This window comes from Malaclemys terrapin, chromosome 5, assembly GCF_027887155.1.
Source record: "Malaclemys terrapin pileata isolate rMalTer1 chromosome 5, rMalTer1.hap1, whole genome shotgun sequence".
NCBI lineage: Eukaryota > Metazoa > Chordata > Testudines > Emydidae > Malaclemys > Malaclemys terrapin.
Window position 1 is genome coordinate 785,583 of NC_071509.1, and position 14,698 is coordinate 800,280.

Sequence of the window (14,698 nt, forward strand, 5' to 3'; positions counted from 1 at the left end):
AGTTTTACCGACAAAAGTGCTAGTGCAGACATAGCCTCAGGCGCAGCTGCAGCCTTCAGTGTAGATTGTAGACCCTGACTCCAGTGATGGGAGGGACACTGCCAGAGGCATAGTTAATCCAGGGCCCCGAGAGGCAGTAGGAGGTTAACGAAAGAATTCTTCCATGGACCTAGCGCTGTCTACACTGCAGGTTAGGTCGGCTTAACTCTGTTGTTCAGGGGTGTGGATTTTTCAGACCCTGAGCGACATAGCTGAGTTGACCTCACTTTTCAGTGTAGACCAGGCCTCAGTGGACCAGAGGGGATGTAAATGGCATGTCAGCAAGTGGGTGTGAGTCTAAATAGGTGTCAACTGAGCACTGAGTGGGCAGGAAGCAGCTATGGGGGCCTGGGCAGAGCTGTGGGGTGTTCCCAGGGCTGGTATAGTAGGGCCAGGACTGAGATGCAGTAGCAGATCTGGGGATGAAAATGGCACTGGTAGGAAGGGGCTGGGGGGCTGCCGTTAGGTTACATTCTGGAGGGCAGAATTTCAGAGACTGGAACATCCTTTATTCACAGTGACAACGTGACTCTAGCAGTGAGCCAGCTCTTGGCCAAAGCAGAGGTTGCTCTGTAACACTGGGAAAGAGTCAGGAGTTTCCAGGGTGACCCACAAACAGGAAATGCCTGGGGAGGATCCCTTCCCAGGTATGTACTACGGGTGCTGGGAAAGGTTCTGGGGTGAGTGCAGTGCAGGAAAGAATTCAGGCTGCAGCTGAGGATAGAATGAAACATGGGGGAGTGGACTACCAGAGAATGGGTCCCCAGAATGAGGGGCAGATTGCAAGCATCAGTCACCGGACCAGTGAAGGAATTAGATATGCAAATGAGGACCCAGGATCTGCAAATACAGCAATCAGATATGCAGATAAGGGGACAACATACTTGGAGCGGGGACCGACATAATCAAATAAGGACTGAATATGGGGAATGACTCTTCAGAGAGACGGTCTGTGAGCAGCAAGCAGGGACGGGAACCAGGAGCAACAGGGAATAAAGGGAGATGCTGCCAGACAGGTAATAGAAAGGCAGCAGCTTGGAAGGTCTAGATTCCAGTGAGGCATCAAAGACTGTCTCTCAGAGATCCTTCCTCCCCGAATTCACTCCAAATGGCCAGGAGGGGTCGCAGTCACATGCACTAATTGCCTGGGGAGGCGATATTGCTGAAAAATAGCAGTGCAGCGAGTGGGCCAGAGCTGGGCCCCTTCATTAATTACCCAGCAGAGAGAGGTAAATGACAAAAGAAACACAACGAGCAGATAATAAACTGGGAGGAGCTGCCAGTCCCAGGCCTGGTCTACACTACGAGTTTAGGTCGACTTTAGCAGTGTTAAATCAAATTAAGCCTGGACACGTCCACACGACGAAGCCCTTTTTTTTTACTTAAAGGGCCCTTTAAACCGGTTTCTTTATTCCACCTCCGACGAGGGGATTAGCGCTAAAATCGGCCTGAGCGGGTCGGATTTGGGGTAGTGTGAATGGAATTCGACGTTATTGGCCTCCGGCAGCTATCCCACAGTGCTTCATTGTGACCGCTCTGGACAGCACTCTCAACTCAGATGCACTGACTAGTTAGACAGGAAAAGCCCCGAACGTTTGAATTTCATTTCCTGTTTGCCCAGCATGGAGAGCACAGGTGACCACGCAGAGCTCATCAGCACAGGTAACCGTGATGGAGTCCCAGGATCTGCTCGCCATATGGGGAGACGAATCAGTGCTAGTTGAACTCCATAGCAGTAAACGAAATGGCAAAATATTAGAAAACGTCTCAAAGGCCATGAAGGACAGAGGCCATAACAGGGATGCACAGCAGTGCCGCGTGAAAATTAAAGAGCTAAGGCAAGCCTACCACAAAGCCAGAGAGGCAAACGGAAGGTCCGGGGCAGAGCCGCAAACATGCTGCTTCTACGCGGAGCTGCATTCCATGCTAGGGGGTGCAGCCACCACTACCCCAACCGTGTGCTTTGACTCCTTCAATGGAGAATCACGCAACAGGGAAGCAGGTTCGGGGTACGAGGAAGATGATGATGAAGACAATAACGATAGCTCACAGCAAGGAAGCGGAGAAACCGGTTTCCCCAACAGCCAGGATATGTTTATCACCCTGGACCTGGAACCAGTAACCCCCAAACTCACCCAAGGCGTGCTCCCAGACCCTGAGGGCACACAAGGGACCTCTGGTGAGTGTACCTTTGTAAATATTACACATGGTTTAAAAGCAAGCGTGTTTAATGATTAATGATTAATTTGCCCTGGCAATCGCGGCCAGTACAGCTACTGGAAAAGTCTGTTAACGTGTATGGGGATGGAGCGGAAATCCTCCAGGGACATCTCCAGAAAGCTCTCCTTCATGTACTCCCAAAGCCTTTGCAAAAGGTTTCTGGGGAGGGCTGCCTTATCCTGTCCGCCATGGTAGGACACTTTACCACGCCAGGCCAGTAGCACGTAGTCTGGAATCATTGCATAACAAAGCATGGCAGCTTATGGTCCCGGTGTTTGCTGGCATGCAGACAACATCCATTCCTTATCTCTCTTTGTTATCCTCAGGAGAGTGATATCATTCACGGTCACTGGGTTGAAATGGGGTGATTTTATTAAGGGGATATTCAGAGGTGCCCGTTCCTGCTCGGCTGAACAGAAATGTTCCCCGCTGTTAGCCACGCGGTGTGGGGGAGGGGTGAAGTGATCATCCCAGAGAATTGGGTGTGTGTGTGTGGGGGGGTAGTTGGGTTTGTGCTGCATGTTAACCCGGAAACCGCAGCCCCTCCTTTTACATTGCAAACCCATTTTAAATGGCCAACCCAACGGGTGCTTGGTATGGGAAATGAGGGCGCTACTGTTTGAAACCATTCCCACATGTTAAGAAGGTTAAAAAAGCCAAAAAAATGTGGCTTACCATGGCTGCCTGCAAGCCGAAATCTGTTGCCTGGCACTGCGTGAGTGATCTCTCACACCAAACTGCCAGGCCCTCAATATAAGAGGAAAAATGCGACCTTGTAACGAAAGCACATGTGCTGTGTAATGTGAACAGCAAAATTTAACGTGAAAGAGTGTACCCATTGTTCTCTAAAATGTGTCTTTTTTAACCACCTCTCCCTTCTCCTCCACCAGCTGCAAATGTTTCTCCTTCACAGAGGCTAGTGAAGATTAGAAGGAGAAAACGGCGGACTCGGGATGATATGTTCTCAGAGCTCCAGATGTCCTCCCACGCTGACAGAGCACAGCAGAATGCGTGGAGGCAGTCAATGTCAGACATCAGAAAAGCACAATATGAATGAGAGGAGAGGTGGCGGGCTGAATCGCGGGCTGAGGAGAGCAAGTGGCGGGCTGAAGAGGATAGGTGGCGTCAGCTTGCTGACAGAAGGCAAGAGTCGATGCTCCGGCTGCTGGAGCATCAAACTGATATGCTCCAACGTATGGTTGAGCTGCAGGAAAGGCAGCAGGAGCAGAGACCGCTGCTACAGCCCCTGTGTAACCAACAGCCCTCCTCCCCAAATTCCATAGCCTCCTCACCCAGACGCCCAAGAACGCGGTGGGGGGGCCTCCGGCCACCCAGTCACTCCACCCCAGATGATTGCCCAAGCATCAGAAGGCTGGCCTTCAATAAGTGTTAAAGTTTTAAACTGCAGTGTCCTGGGTACAGGGAATTAAAATCAACAAAGGTGGCTGTGCATCACGAAGAAACACAACTGTCACACAGAATGGCCCCCCCCAAAGATTGAACTCAAAACCCTGGGTTTAGCAGGCCGTTGATTTCACGGAGGGAGGGGGAAGCAAATGAATACAGAACAAATCTGGTCCATCTATTTTTTACATCTTAAGCTGGCAGCAGACGGTGCAGTATGACTGATAGCCATCGGCATCTTCTGGGTGCTTGGCAGAAAATGCTGTATTACGACTGCTAGCCATCATCGTCAAGACGGTTCAATAGGACTGCCGGCAGGACTGAGTCTCCAGGAGACAAAACATGTCTGCCCAGGTGCCTCTGATCGAACTCACTGAGGAGCACAACGACGATGGATACCAGTCGTAATACACCATCCACTGCCAAAAGGCAAGGGGCTGCTGCTGTGTAGCAATGCAGCCCCATGTCTGCCAGCACCCAGAGAGCTGATGAAGGCTACCAGTCATACTGCACCGTCTACTGCCAAAAGGCAATTAGCTGCTGCTGTGTAGCAATGCAGTACCATGTCTGCCGGCACCCAGAAGACATATGGTGACGGTGAGCTGAACTGAAAGGGCTCCATGCTTGCCGTGGTATGTTGTCTGCACAGGTAACCCAGGTAAAAAGGCGCGAATCGATTGTCTGCCGTTGCTCTGACGGAGGGGGAGGGGCCTGACGTCATGTACCCAGAACCCCCCGCGACACTGTTTTTGCATCATCAGGCATTGGGATCTCAACCCAGAATTCGAATGGGCAGCGGAGACTGCGGGAACTGTGGGATAGTTACCCACAGCTACCCACAGTGCAACGCTCCGGAAGTCGACACTAGCCTCGGTACTGTGGACGCGGTCCGCCAACTTAATGCACTTAGAGCATTTTATGTGGGGACACACACAATCGACTGTATAAAACCGATTTCTATAAAACCGGCTTCTATAAATTTGACCTAATTTCGTAGTGTAGACATACCTCCAGCGAGGACAAGGACAGAACCCACCAGCTGAGCAGGAAACTGCCACATGAGACTTCGGCCTGGGCTACACTACACAGTTAGGTTGATATAAGTCACCTGGCTTGGACCTACATGTGTGTTTACACTCACATTTGTCTGTAGCCAAAGTAAGCACCCCATTCCAGCAACGCAGGAAAACCACCTCCCCAAACAGTGCAGAACCGGGCTCGACCTCGACGCAGGGGGAGTGTAGGCACTGCATGACCTGTGTCGACCCTGAGCTGGGGGAATAACATGCCCTGAGCTCCCTAGTGAGAGCAGGAGTGGTAAGAGGGTCTGAGTGGGACGAGGCACCAAACGAGACAGGAGCTGGCAGTGGAGTGTGGTGGTAAAAACCTAATGCAGCTGATGAGGATACACAAGCAAAGGCCTCACAACATGCCAGCAGGAGCTCACCCCTGATCTGACTGATCACTTGCTTCCTCCCCACAGCGGCTGCGCCTGCTGCCATCTCCCAGGATAGAGACGCTATTGTCCTCTGCTCACTAACAATGAGAGAGACGAGTTCCCCTCTCTCTGACCCTGGGAGGACTCCCAGCCCCTGCACAGCCCCAGGCCCCTAAGGCCCAGAAGGACAGTGACAAAGCAGAGGGAGCTGGAGCAGCCCCAGAGCTGTACCAGGAAGCGCCAAGTCTGTCTGGTTCAGCGCAGAGACAACTCGGGGGGTGTGACAAAAGCCCACACATGTGAGGGGTGTGAGCCCACCGAGGGAGGTGTGTTCGGTGTGTGTCACTAAGCCGACTAGGGCAAACCCCAAAAGGGGAATTTCAGCTGCAGCTCAGAGAAACGCCCTGCAAAGAGACAGCTGTGGCCTGTGATACGCTGGAGATCGGATGGTCACATTGGTCCCCTCTGGCTTGACAGTCAGCCCTCCTGGGGCAGGGCTGAGTCCCGGCACTGGGACACTTGTAACCAGCCTGACAAAGCCTTGGGGAAGAGGCTCTGGGGAGAGGTTCTGCTCTGCCCCAAGGGATGGGCTGGGGGTGAGTGGATGGGACTGGCCTCTCCCCATCTTCAGCTGTAAATAAGGGGGCCAAATCTGGCAGTGAGCAGGGATGCTGGCCCAGGTGAGGGCCGGGGCAGGGTCATGGGCTGACAGGCCAACACTGCGGCCATGCAGCCCCCACCTCAGGCCAGGGACACAGGCCAAGCCAGCTGCAGCCCTTTGGCTGAGCGGCCAGTGGAGGGGCAGCACTGCTGGGGCCGAGGGCTGCTGCACACTGTCAGCCAGGAACAAATGCATCCAGGGCCCACACTCACCTGAGACGCCAAAGGGCCGTCTGAGGCCGGTGCTCAGTTTCCGCGTGTAGGTCTCCTTCAGGTCCATGCGCCCCACCCGCACAATCTGACACACCAGGAAGAGCCTCTCTCGTTTCAAGTCCTTGCTGCCCAGGTCCTGAGGAGGGGGAGAGAAACTTAGAGAAAGGCCCAGCAGAGCACAAAGGCCTGGCCAGCAGGTCCCACGTCCCACCCCAGGGGGTTCTGATGCCACATGGGGCAGGCTAGTCCTCAGCTTGGGGGCGCCATGTCAGCGCTGGCGGGGATGGATGGCACTAGGGGGCTAGCTCAAACAGTGCTAACAATCCCCGCCCGGCCTTTCAAAATCTCCCAGAGTGCACTGCTTCTGGGGGCTACTGGGAATTGTGGGATAGGTCCCCAGAGGGCACTAAGCAGGGCTCTAGTGAGTCAGAGGGACACGCTGAGATGTGGTGCTTCAGCCTGTGCACAAGCCATGCAGCGGCCAAAGGGCACCAGGCAGTGGTGACAGAACAGAGCGAGTCCCTCCCAGGACACCTGCCTGTGAGCATGGCGGGCTCAGCCCAGCCTGACATGCTGGAAATGAGCAGGTCCCTCAGCCGCTCCTGATTTTTCATGTGGGAGACAGCAGTAACTCTAGTGCACAGACCTATGCCTGCAGCCGGACCTCACCTGGGCCAAGTGCTGTGCAGAGGCGGGGCTGGATGATCAGCTACAGCAGAAGAGCATGGTGGGGCGGGAGCTGGCTTTGTGCTCATGCTGTTTATCAGCTTCATTTACATATAGACTTCCCCTTTCTCTGGCCAGCTGCCTTGGCCCCTTCCTGGGGACAGTCTCGGTGCAGCTTGTGCCGTGAGAATACAGCTCGGGACAGGTCTACACTTAAAACACTACTGCGGAGCAGCTGCAGCGTTTCAGTGTGGACACTGCCTACACCGAGGGGAGGGGTTCTCCCACTGGCACAGGCAATCCACCCCCCTCCCCCCCCGAGAGGTGGTAGCCTTCTGACATCAACCTAGTGTTGTCTGCACTGGGGGTTCAGTCACTTTAACGGAGCCGCTCGGGGGGTGTGGATTTTTCACACCCCTGCAAGACGTAGCTACATGGCTGTAAGTGCCTAGTGTAGACCAGGCCTTGGTCTGTGGGAGCCACATGCCCTCTGTTCCCCTGCCTGGGGCCTGCGAGAAATCAAGGCAAGCCCCAGCCGAGGAGATGGGCCCACAGGAAAGCCCGGGGAGAGGGGGGCAGTTGGGGCCCTGGTGTCTGAGTGTCACAGAGGAAATGGGCCACAGAAGGATCTAAAGGAGCAGACGGTGGAACCAGGAGCTAGGGTGAGCACCCACTGCTTATTTTCAGATGGACTGAAATGTATTAAAATTGATCATAGAGACCATTTTAAACATTCAGTTGCTGCGTATGATAATTGCAGGTGTATACTGAAGGGCAGTAGAAGTGTAGATGTGAGAGGGAAATACATGGCATGCTGGAGTTTCACTAAAATGTCCCTTAAAACAAAGTGTTACCCCTCATTTGTCATATGGTTTTCCCTTATTTTCATCCAACACAGGTGGTTACCCTAGCAGAGCACTGGGACCAAGGACCAGTCAAGGCGGAGCTGGGGAGAGGGGCTGGGAACCAGGTGGGGGAAGGCCAGGGAGGGGCATGGTGGCCCAGCTGTGGTGCATGGAGAGGGGCATGGTGGCCCAGCTGCGGTGGGGGAGGGGCATAGGGCCCAGCTGCGGTGAGGATGGAGAGGGGCATGGTGGCCCAGCTGCGGTGAGGATGGAGAGGGGCATGGTGGCCCAGCTGCGGTGGGGGAGGGGCATAGGGCCCAGCTGCGGTGAGGATGGAGAGGGGTGTGACGAACTGGGCCTGTTTTCACTGTGGTCTGTGAATGCCGACAGGGGAGTGTGACTAGGATGGTCTGCATTGCAGGATGGGATCTGCCCGAGAGCGCATACCTGAGTGTGTAACATGAGAACCCAGGAAGGGGTTGAAGGCGAGGCGACTCCTTAGCCCGGGAAACTGAACAAAGGCGGTGGGAGGGGTCGCTGAAAGCAGGGTGCTGGAAGCAGGCAGGGAGAGAGGGCTGGGGGGCAGAGATGGCTCTGACCTCCCAAGGGGGGCTGGGCTGGGATGCCCGGGGACCCCAAGATGGACCTAACTGAGGGGGTCCCTGTTGTCTGTGCCTGCAAGACCTGTCTTGGACTGTATTCCTGTCATCCAAATAAACCTTCTGCTTTACTGGCTGGCTGAGAGTCATGGTGAATCGCAGGAAGCCGGGGGTGCAGGGCCCTGAGTCCCCCAATACTCCGTGACAACTGGTGGCAGCGGCGGGATCTACTGCACCCCGTGGACGGCGCTTCCTGCAGTAAGTGACTGGGGAGCAGTAAAACGAAGGGGGATTGACGGGGACCAGGCCTGCTGAAGAGTGGGAGAGAGACGGTTATTACCCCTGGGAGTGTGTGACCAGCGAGAAGGACTTTTGCAGTAACAGGGTCCCCCGGGGGGATCGCAGCGAGTGGTCCCAGGGGCGGAGGAGTCTGCAGCTCGACCCTGGCAGAGAGGTGGTGACCTCGAGAAGGGCTGGCACACTAGGGGTCCCCCTGGGAACTGTGGGGAGCTGTGAGCACACAGGCCGGTGAGTGGCCAGCAGGAAGATGTATGCCAAGCGGCTTAAGAGCGACCTGGTGGAGCTGTGCAAGCAGAGGGGGCTGTGCATTGGGAGGTTCACCAAAGCACAGCTCATTGCCCGGCTGGAGGCGGAAGATCGCGCGAATGAACTGATCCCTGTGTCTCAGGGAAGCAGCCTGGCAAATGCAGCGCAGGCACCAGTGTCTGTCCCAGCTGGGAGTGGTCAGCCGGCTGCTGAGGGCTTCCCGAGACCCCTCCTTCCTATGCCTAGGGGAAGGGTGGGGAGGAGCCCAGCAAATACCGAAGGCGCCGTGACCCCCCCGGCCAGCAGGGGGTCCCCCCGGCGAAGCCCGCCGGCCAGCAGAGGATCCTCCCGGCGACATTCGGCATCCGGGGAGCGGAATTGGCTGGAATGGGAGAAAGAGCTAAAACTGAGGGAGCTGGAGGATCGTGAACAACAGAGACAGCATGAAGAGAGACAGCGTCAGCATGAACGGGAGGAGAAAGAGAGACAGCATCAGCGTGAACGGGAGGAGAAAGAGAGACAGCATCAGCGTGAAGAGAGACAGAGACAGCATGAACGGGAGGAGAATGAGAGACAGCGTCAGCATGAAGAGAGACAGAGACAGGAGAATGAGAGACAGCGTCAGCATGACCTGGAACTGGCGAGATTGAAGGGCAGCGAACCCCCGGCTGCGGTGAGTGAGGGGGGACCCAGGACTGCACGGAGCTTTGATAAGTGCATCATGGCCCCATACAAGGAGGGGGAGGACATGGATGACTTCCTGGAGGCCTTTGAGACGGCCTGCGAGCTGCACCGGGTGGATCTCGCGGACAGACTCCGGGTCCTTACCCCCTTACTGGACCCCAAAGCCGTGGCATTGTACCGCCAACTGGGAGAGGCAGAGAAAGGGGACTACGAACTATTCAAAAGGGCCCTGCTACGAGAGTTTGGGCTGACTCCTGAGATGTACCGGGAAAGGTTCCGGAGTCAAGATAAAACCCCTGAGATCTCATATCTGCAACTAGCCGTCCGCATGGAAAGATACGCCAGCAAGTGGGCTGGTGGGGCCCAGACGAAGGAGGACCTGATTAAACTGCTGGTACTGGAGCAACTGTATGAGCGGTGCCCATCCGACCTGAGGCTGTGGTTGGTGGACCGAAAGCCAGAGAACCCGCGACACGCAGGGCAGCTGGCCGATGAGTTCGTAAAGAGCCGGTCAGGGGGTGGCAGGGAGGAGCCCCAAAGGAACAGGTCCGCCGCGATGCAGAGAGAGAGTCACCCTGGGACCTCCCAGAGGGGGAATATGGGGAATCCCCTCCCACGGGGAATGCCCAGCGTCAGGGACATCCGACCGGCTCGAGGGGACCCACGGGACCTGAGCTGCTATTACTGCGGCCGAAGAGGCCACGTTCGGGCCCAGTGCCCCAAGCTCAAGGACAGACTGAGCAGACCGAACCCGCACCGGGTTAACTTGGTAGAGGCCCAGACGGACGAGGGGCAGGCTTCCCACGCAAGAGGGGCTGGCAGCTTATCAACTGCTCAAGAGAGAGAAGGGCCCCCAGCCAGCTTCTCTGGGGGGCCAGATGCTCCGGATTCAAAGTTCTCCGTTTACAGGGTTGGCGCGGGGCTGTCCCTGCGGAGCGAGTGCCTTGTTCCCCTGGAGGTGGATGGGAAGAAAGTTTATGGATACTGGGACACGGGCGCAGAGGTGACACTGGCCCGGCCCGAGGTGGTGGCCCCAGATCGGGTGGTGCCCAACACCTTCCTGACCCTGACCGGGGTGGGCGGGACCCCATTCAAGGTTCCCGTAGCGAGAGTACACCTGAAATGGGGGGCCAAGGAGGGCCCCAAGGACATGGGAGTGCACCACCATTTGCCCACCGAGGTGTTGATGGGGGGGGACCTAGAGGACTGGCCAAGCAGCCCCCAGACCGCCTTAGTTGTGACCCGCGGTCAGAGCCGGCGAGGGGCACTGCCCCCTGGCCTTGGGGGGGGTGCTTTGCCTGAGGCGCGGAACCCTAACCTGGTGGGGAGGGAACGCCCAGGGACGCGGCTCAGGGAGGCTGCAGCTACAGACCCAGCGGGTGAGAAAGAGCAGGTGGCCATCCCTGTCCCAGCTGCTGAGTTCCAGGCCGAGTTGCAGAGAGATCCCTCCTTGCGGAAGATAAGGGACTTGGCCGACCTCAATGCGGTACAGACCAAGGGACGAGGTGGCCGGAAAAGGTTCCTGTGGGAGAAGGGGTTCCTGTACCGAGAATGGGCTCCCCCAGGGAAAATGGAGTCAGGGGGGATCAGGAGGCAGCTGGTGGTGCCCCAGAAGTATCGCCGCCAGCTGCTGTGCCGGGCCCATGACATTCCCCTCTCAGGGCACCAGGGAACCTGGCGTACCCAGCAGAGGCTGCTACGGAGCTTTTACTGGCCTGGGGTCTTTGTTACTGTCCGACAGTACTGCGAATCCTGTGACCCCTGTCAGAGGGGGAGGAAGGCCTGGGACAAGGGGAAAACAGCTTTAGGACCCTTGCCCAGCATAAAGGATCCTTTCCAGAGGGTGGCCAAGGTTAAAAGGGCGGCTCTAAACCAAGAGAGCCCAAAGCACAGACCTCCAGACTGGAGCGCTGGGAGAAGACCACAGCCCAGTTGGAACCCCAGAGGTATGGGGGTTGGAAAAGGGCACAGGCCGCATAAATCTTCCCACATGCGAACTGCGAGTGCCATCAAGCACCCCCGACCTAAGGGGGGGCGTGAAACTGGGGGGGCCTGGTGTAATTCTCACCAAGGAATGGGAGGGATGCGGGGGCATCCATGGGAACGGGGGTAGGTTCGAACTTCCCCGGGTCACTGGCTAAAGTGACCCTGCTCAGTTCGGTCTCGAAGGGGGGAGAGATGTGACGAACTGGGCCTGTTCTCACTGTGGTCTGTGAATGCCGACAGGGGAGTGTGACTAGGATGGTCTGCATTGCAGGATGGGATCTGCCCGAGGGCGCATACCTGAGTGTGTAACATGAGAACCCAGGAAGGGGTTGAAGGCGAGGCGACTCCTTAGCCCGGGAAACTGAACAAAGGCGGTGGGAGGGGTCGCTGAAAGCAGGGTGCTGGAAGCAGGCAGGGAGAGAGGGCTGGGGGGCAGAGATGGCTCTGACCTCCCAAGGGGGGCTGGGCTGGGATGCCCGGGGACCCCAAGATGGACCTAACTGAGGGGGTCCCTGTTGTCTGTGCCTGCAAGACCTGTCTTGGACTGTATTCCTGTCATCCAAATAAACCTTCTGCTTTACTGGCTGGCTGAGAGTCATGGTGAATCGCAGGAAGCCGGGGGTGCAGGGCCCTGAGTCCCCCAATACTCCGTGACAAGGGGCATGGTGGCCCAGCTGCGGTGGGGGAGGGGAATAGGGCCCAGTTGCAGTGAGGATGGGGAGGGGCATGATGGCCCAGGTGGAGTGGGGGGCCATGGTGGCCCAGCTGTGGGGGATGGTAGGCATACTGTGAAAAATATTCAATCGCTGTAACTAGACAGACACGTCCATCCGGCATTTTTCCGTCCACCTGGGACTGCTGGGGCTACTGGTCCTGTGGGGCAGGCTCTGTGTCCCCGTCTCTGTGCAGTCCCCTGGTGACAGGGCTCGATCCTGGCTCAGGCGTCTGGGTGCCAGAGGCATGCTGTCAGGCAGGGCAAGAGGGTACCCATGCTCACCGTGAAGATGGCCTTCAGGTTGTTGAGCAACTCGATGTCCTGGGGGACCCCCGTGCTGGCCCAGCGGATCAGATAGTTCTCGCTGCAAAGAGAACCAGACAGTGTCAGGAGACTCCCCGCTGCAGGACACAGCCAGGAGCCCGGTGGGGGAGGGGCATAGGGCCCAGCCTCTCAAGGGTGGTGCTGCCCTGAGCTGGGCGGGCGGGACTGTAGCCCTGGGCCTCCGGCTCACAGACAGGAGGGGACAGCCATCGAGCACAGGGTCTGCAAGCAGGAGAGGCCAGGCCCGATCAGCACCCTGGGGATGTGATGGGGGCAGCTGACGCAGGCTCTGCCAGCTCCCATGCAGAGCCCGGTTTGGTGCTCAAGCCCAGTGAAAGAGAGACAGCGAGGGCCAAGCTTTATCCCCTTCCCCACATGTCCTGTCCTCTCCCTTCCAGCACGCCCTAGGCAGCCCCTGTCCTACTCAAACAGCCCTGTGGGAAGCTGCCTATCCTACCAGCCCTCCTCGCCTTAATGCAGGTACCGGGGATCCCATCTGGGCCTTGGAGATGCTACTGACTCTGATTGCAAAGCACGCACTCAGCGAGCCTCCTTCCGGAGGAGAATGGCATGTGGTGGGACAGGACGCAGACACATGGCAAGCACCACACAGCCCTGGAGCAGAGCCCTACATGGGGCAGGGCGCAAGAACAAACCCCCGTTTAACAACCAAGCCTATGGCAGTGACTCTCTTGGGCTGAGGAGGGGGCAGAGACCCTAGTGGGATGGGAAAGAACTGGCTCTGGGCCAAGCACTGCAAGGGGCTGCCAAGGCTCCACTCTCTCTCCGGAGTGGGACATGACACCCCTGGAAACAAGTCAGGCCTCTCTGTAAGCCCCGGATCGGCACAGCTCAGGCATGGGCAGCCAGGGGGGCAGGGAAGCACCCTGGTCTCTGAGGCCAACCAGTGACACTGCGCTCCTGCCGGGGAAATGGGGTTGGGCACAGGGGCTTGCCCCGCTCCCTGGCAGGAGCGCCAGGAAGGCGGCTGGAGCAGGTCAGGGCATGGGGGCGCCCATTTTTCGGGGGGTCCCCAATGGTCTGGGGCCCCTGGACATGGGCCTCATTGGCTCAGAGGCTAATCCGCCACTGCCACCTCTTTGTTCACCCTGCAGCCCTGGCTCAGCCTGGCCTTCCCCAAGCACGGCTCCGTCTCTGCCCTCTCTCCTCTGTCTTTCAGCAGCACCCCTGTGACCAGCAGGGAGCGGGGTGGATTGCCTTGGGAATGTCGTTTAGTTTTACTGGGACTGTCTGCATGGGGGATGGGAGAGCAGGGGATGACTTTAGGTGAGGGACGGTACCTGAGCCTGTAACCTGAGCCAGGAAGGGGATGCGGAGTCCACGCCTTTGCCCAGGAAGCTGGACAAAGGGAGAGAGCCAGCTGGAGGGGCTTTTGGTTTCAGTTTGGCTGGCTGGGAAGACGCAGGGAACCCCAAGTCTGGGGTCTAAGGTCCTCTGCAGAGCCCGAACTCAGTCTGGCCCGTGGCTCCCCAGCACCCATCTGTCATTTGAGCGACATGTGACTATGAGCCGTGATGGAGACCCACCGCCAGAGGGGGCCATGAGACGCACTCGGCCAGTGAGCCCAGCACAGCAGAGACCTGGCGCGCAGGACTGTCGGGCCCTGGGGCAAGGGCTGGAGGGTAAAGTGGATCACATTCAGTACAAAGGCAGTGGGTTCGGGGGGCAAGGCTAGGGACAGGAGACACATAGTAACATTAACCGGTCAGTTTTCATCACAGAGGAAGGTTAACAGGTCCCTGTAGGCAGAAACACTCCCGTGGGAAGGCAATTCCCCAGGTGTACATCTACCGTCACCCTCGGCAGCTCCCAGAGACCTTGGCTCTCCTGGGCAGCAGACACCAGAATAGCCCACGGGGTGTCAGCACAGCCAAGAGGGAAGTTATTGTGGGGCGTATTTGGAACGGCTGGGGGCTGAGAGCCACGCTGGGCGCCCGCGGGACAAACTAGTCCTGACGGATATGAGAGAGAGGGGCAGGCAGATCTCTCAGCCCAGGAAGGGTGAAGGGCCTGTTCCCTCTGAGCTGAAAACAGGTGACCTCAGGTTAACCAGAGACATGTGAGGCCAGTTCGGGGCTCCAGTGACCTTTAAAAACCATCCTCTGGTGTCAGAGAGAGAGGAAGGGAGAGCCAGAGACAGGCTGCATCAGGAAGGAAGGGCTTCCCCAAGGTGAAGGCTGTCTCCCCTCCCTACAGAGAAAGAAACAGCTGCCCAGCCCCCGGGCCCGCTGGGTGCCCCCCGGCTGCCTCAGGTTAGGACGGCAACATATTGAGTCCCATTGGGTCTCATGCCATATGAAGCCTCAGCTCTCAGCAGGGGGCCAAAAGCCCTGGCCTC

At 57.5% G+C, this 14,698-nt stretch overlaps 1 protein-coding gene across 3 annotated transcripts in view; it reads right to left on the reverse strand.

Moving 5' to 3' along the window:
* Window positions 1-14,698, reverse strand: part of LOC128838406 (dedicator of cytokinesis protein 2-like) — a 348,010-nt gene that overhangs the window by 313,148 nt on the left and 20,164 nt on the right. For all 3 annotated transcript variants that reach the window (XM_054030559.1, XM_054030560.1, XM_054030558.1), the window contains exons 9-10: window positions 12,298-12,379; window positions 5,975-6,110 (exon numbers count right to left, since the gene is read on the reverse strand). In XM_054030559.1, the coding sequence (XP_053886534.1) occupies window positions 5,975-6,110; window positions 12,298-12,379 (218 nt within the window). The remainder of the gene's footprint in view (window positions 1-5,974; window positions 6,111-12,297; window positions 12,380-14,698) is intronic.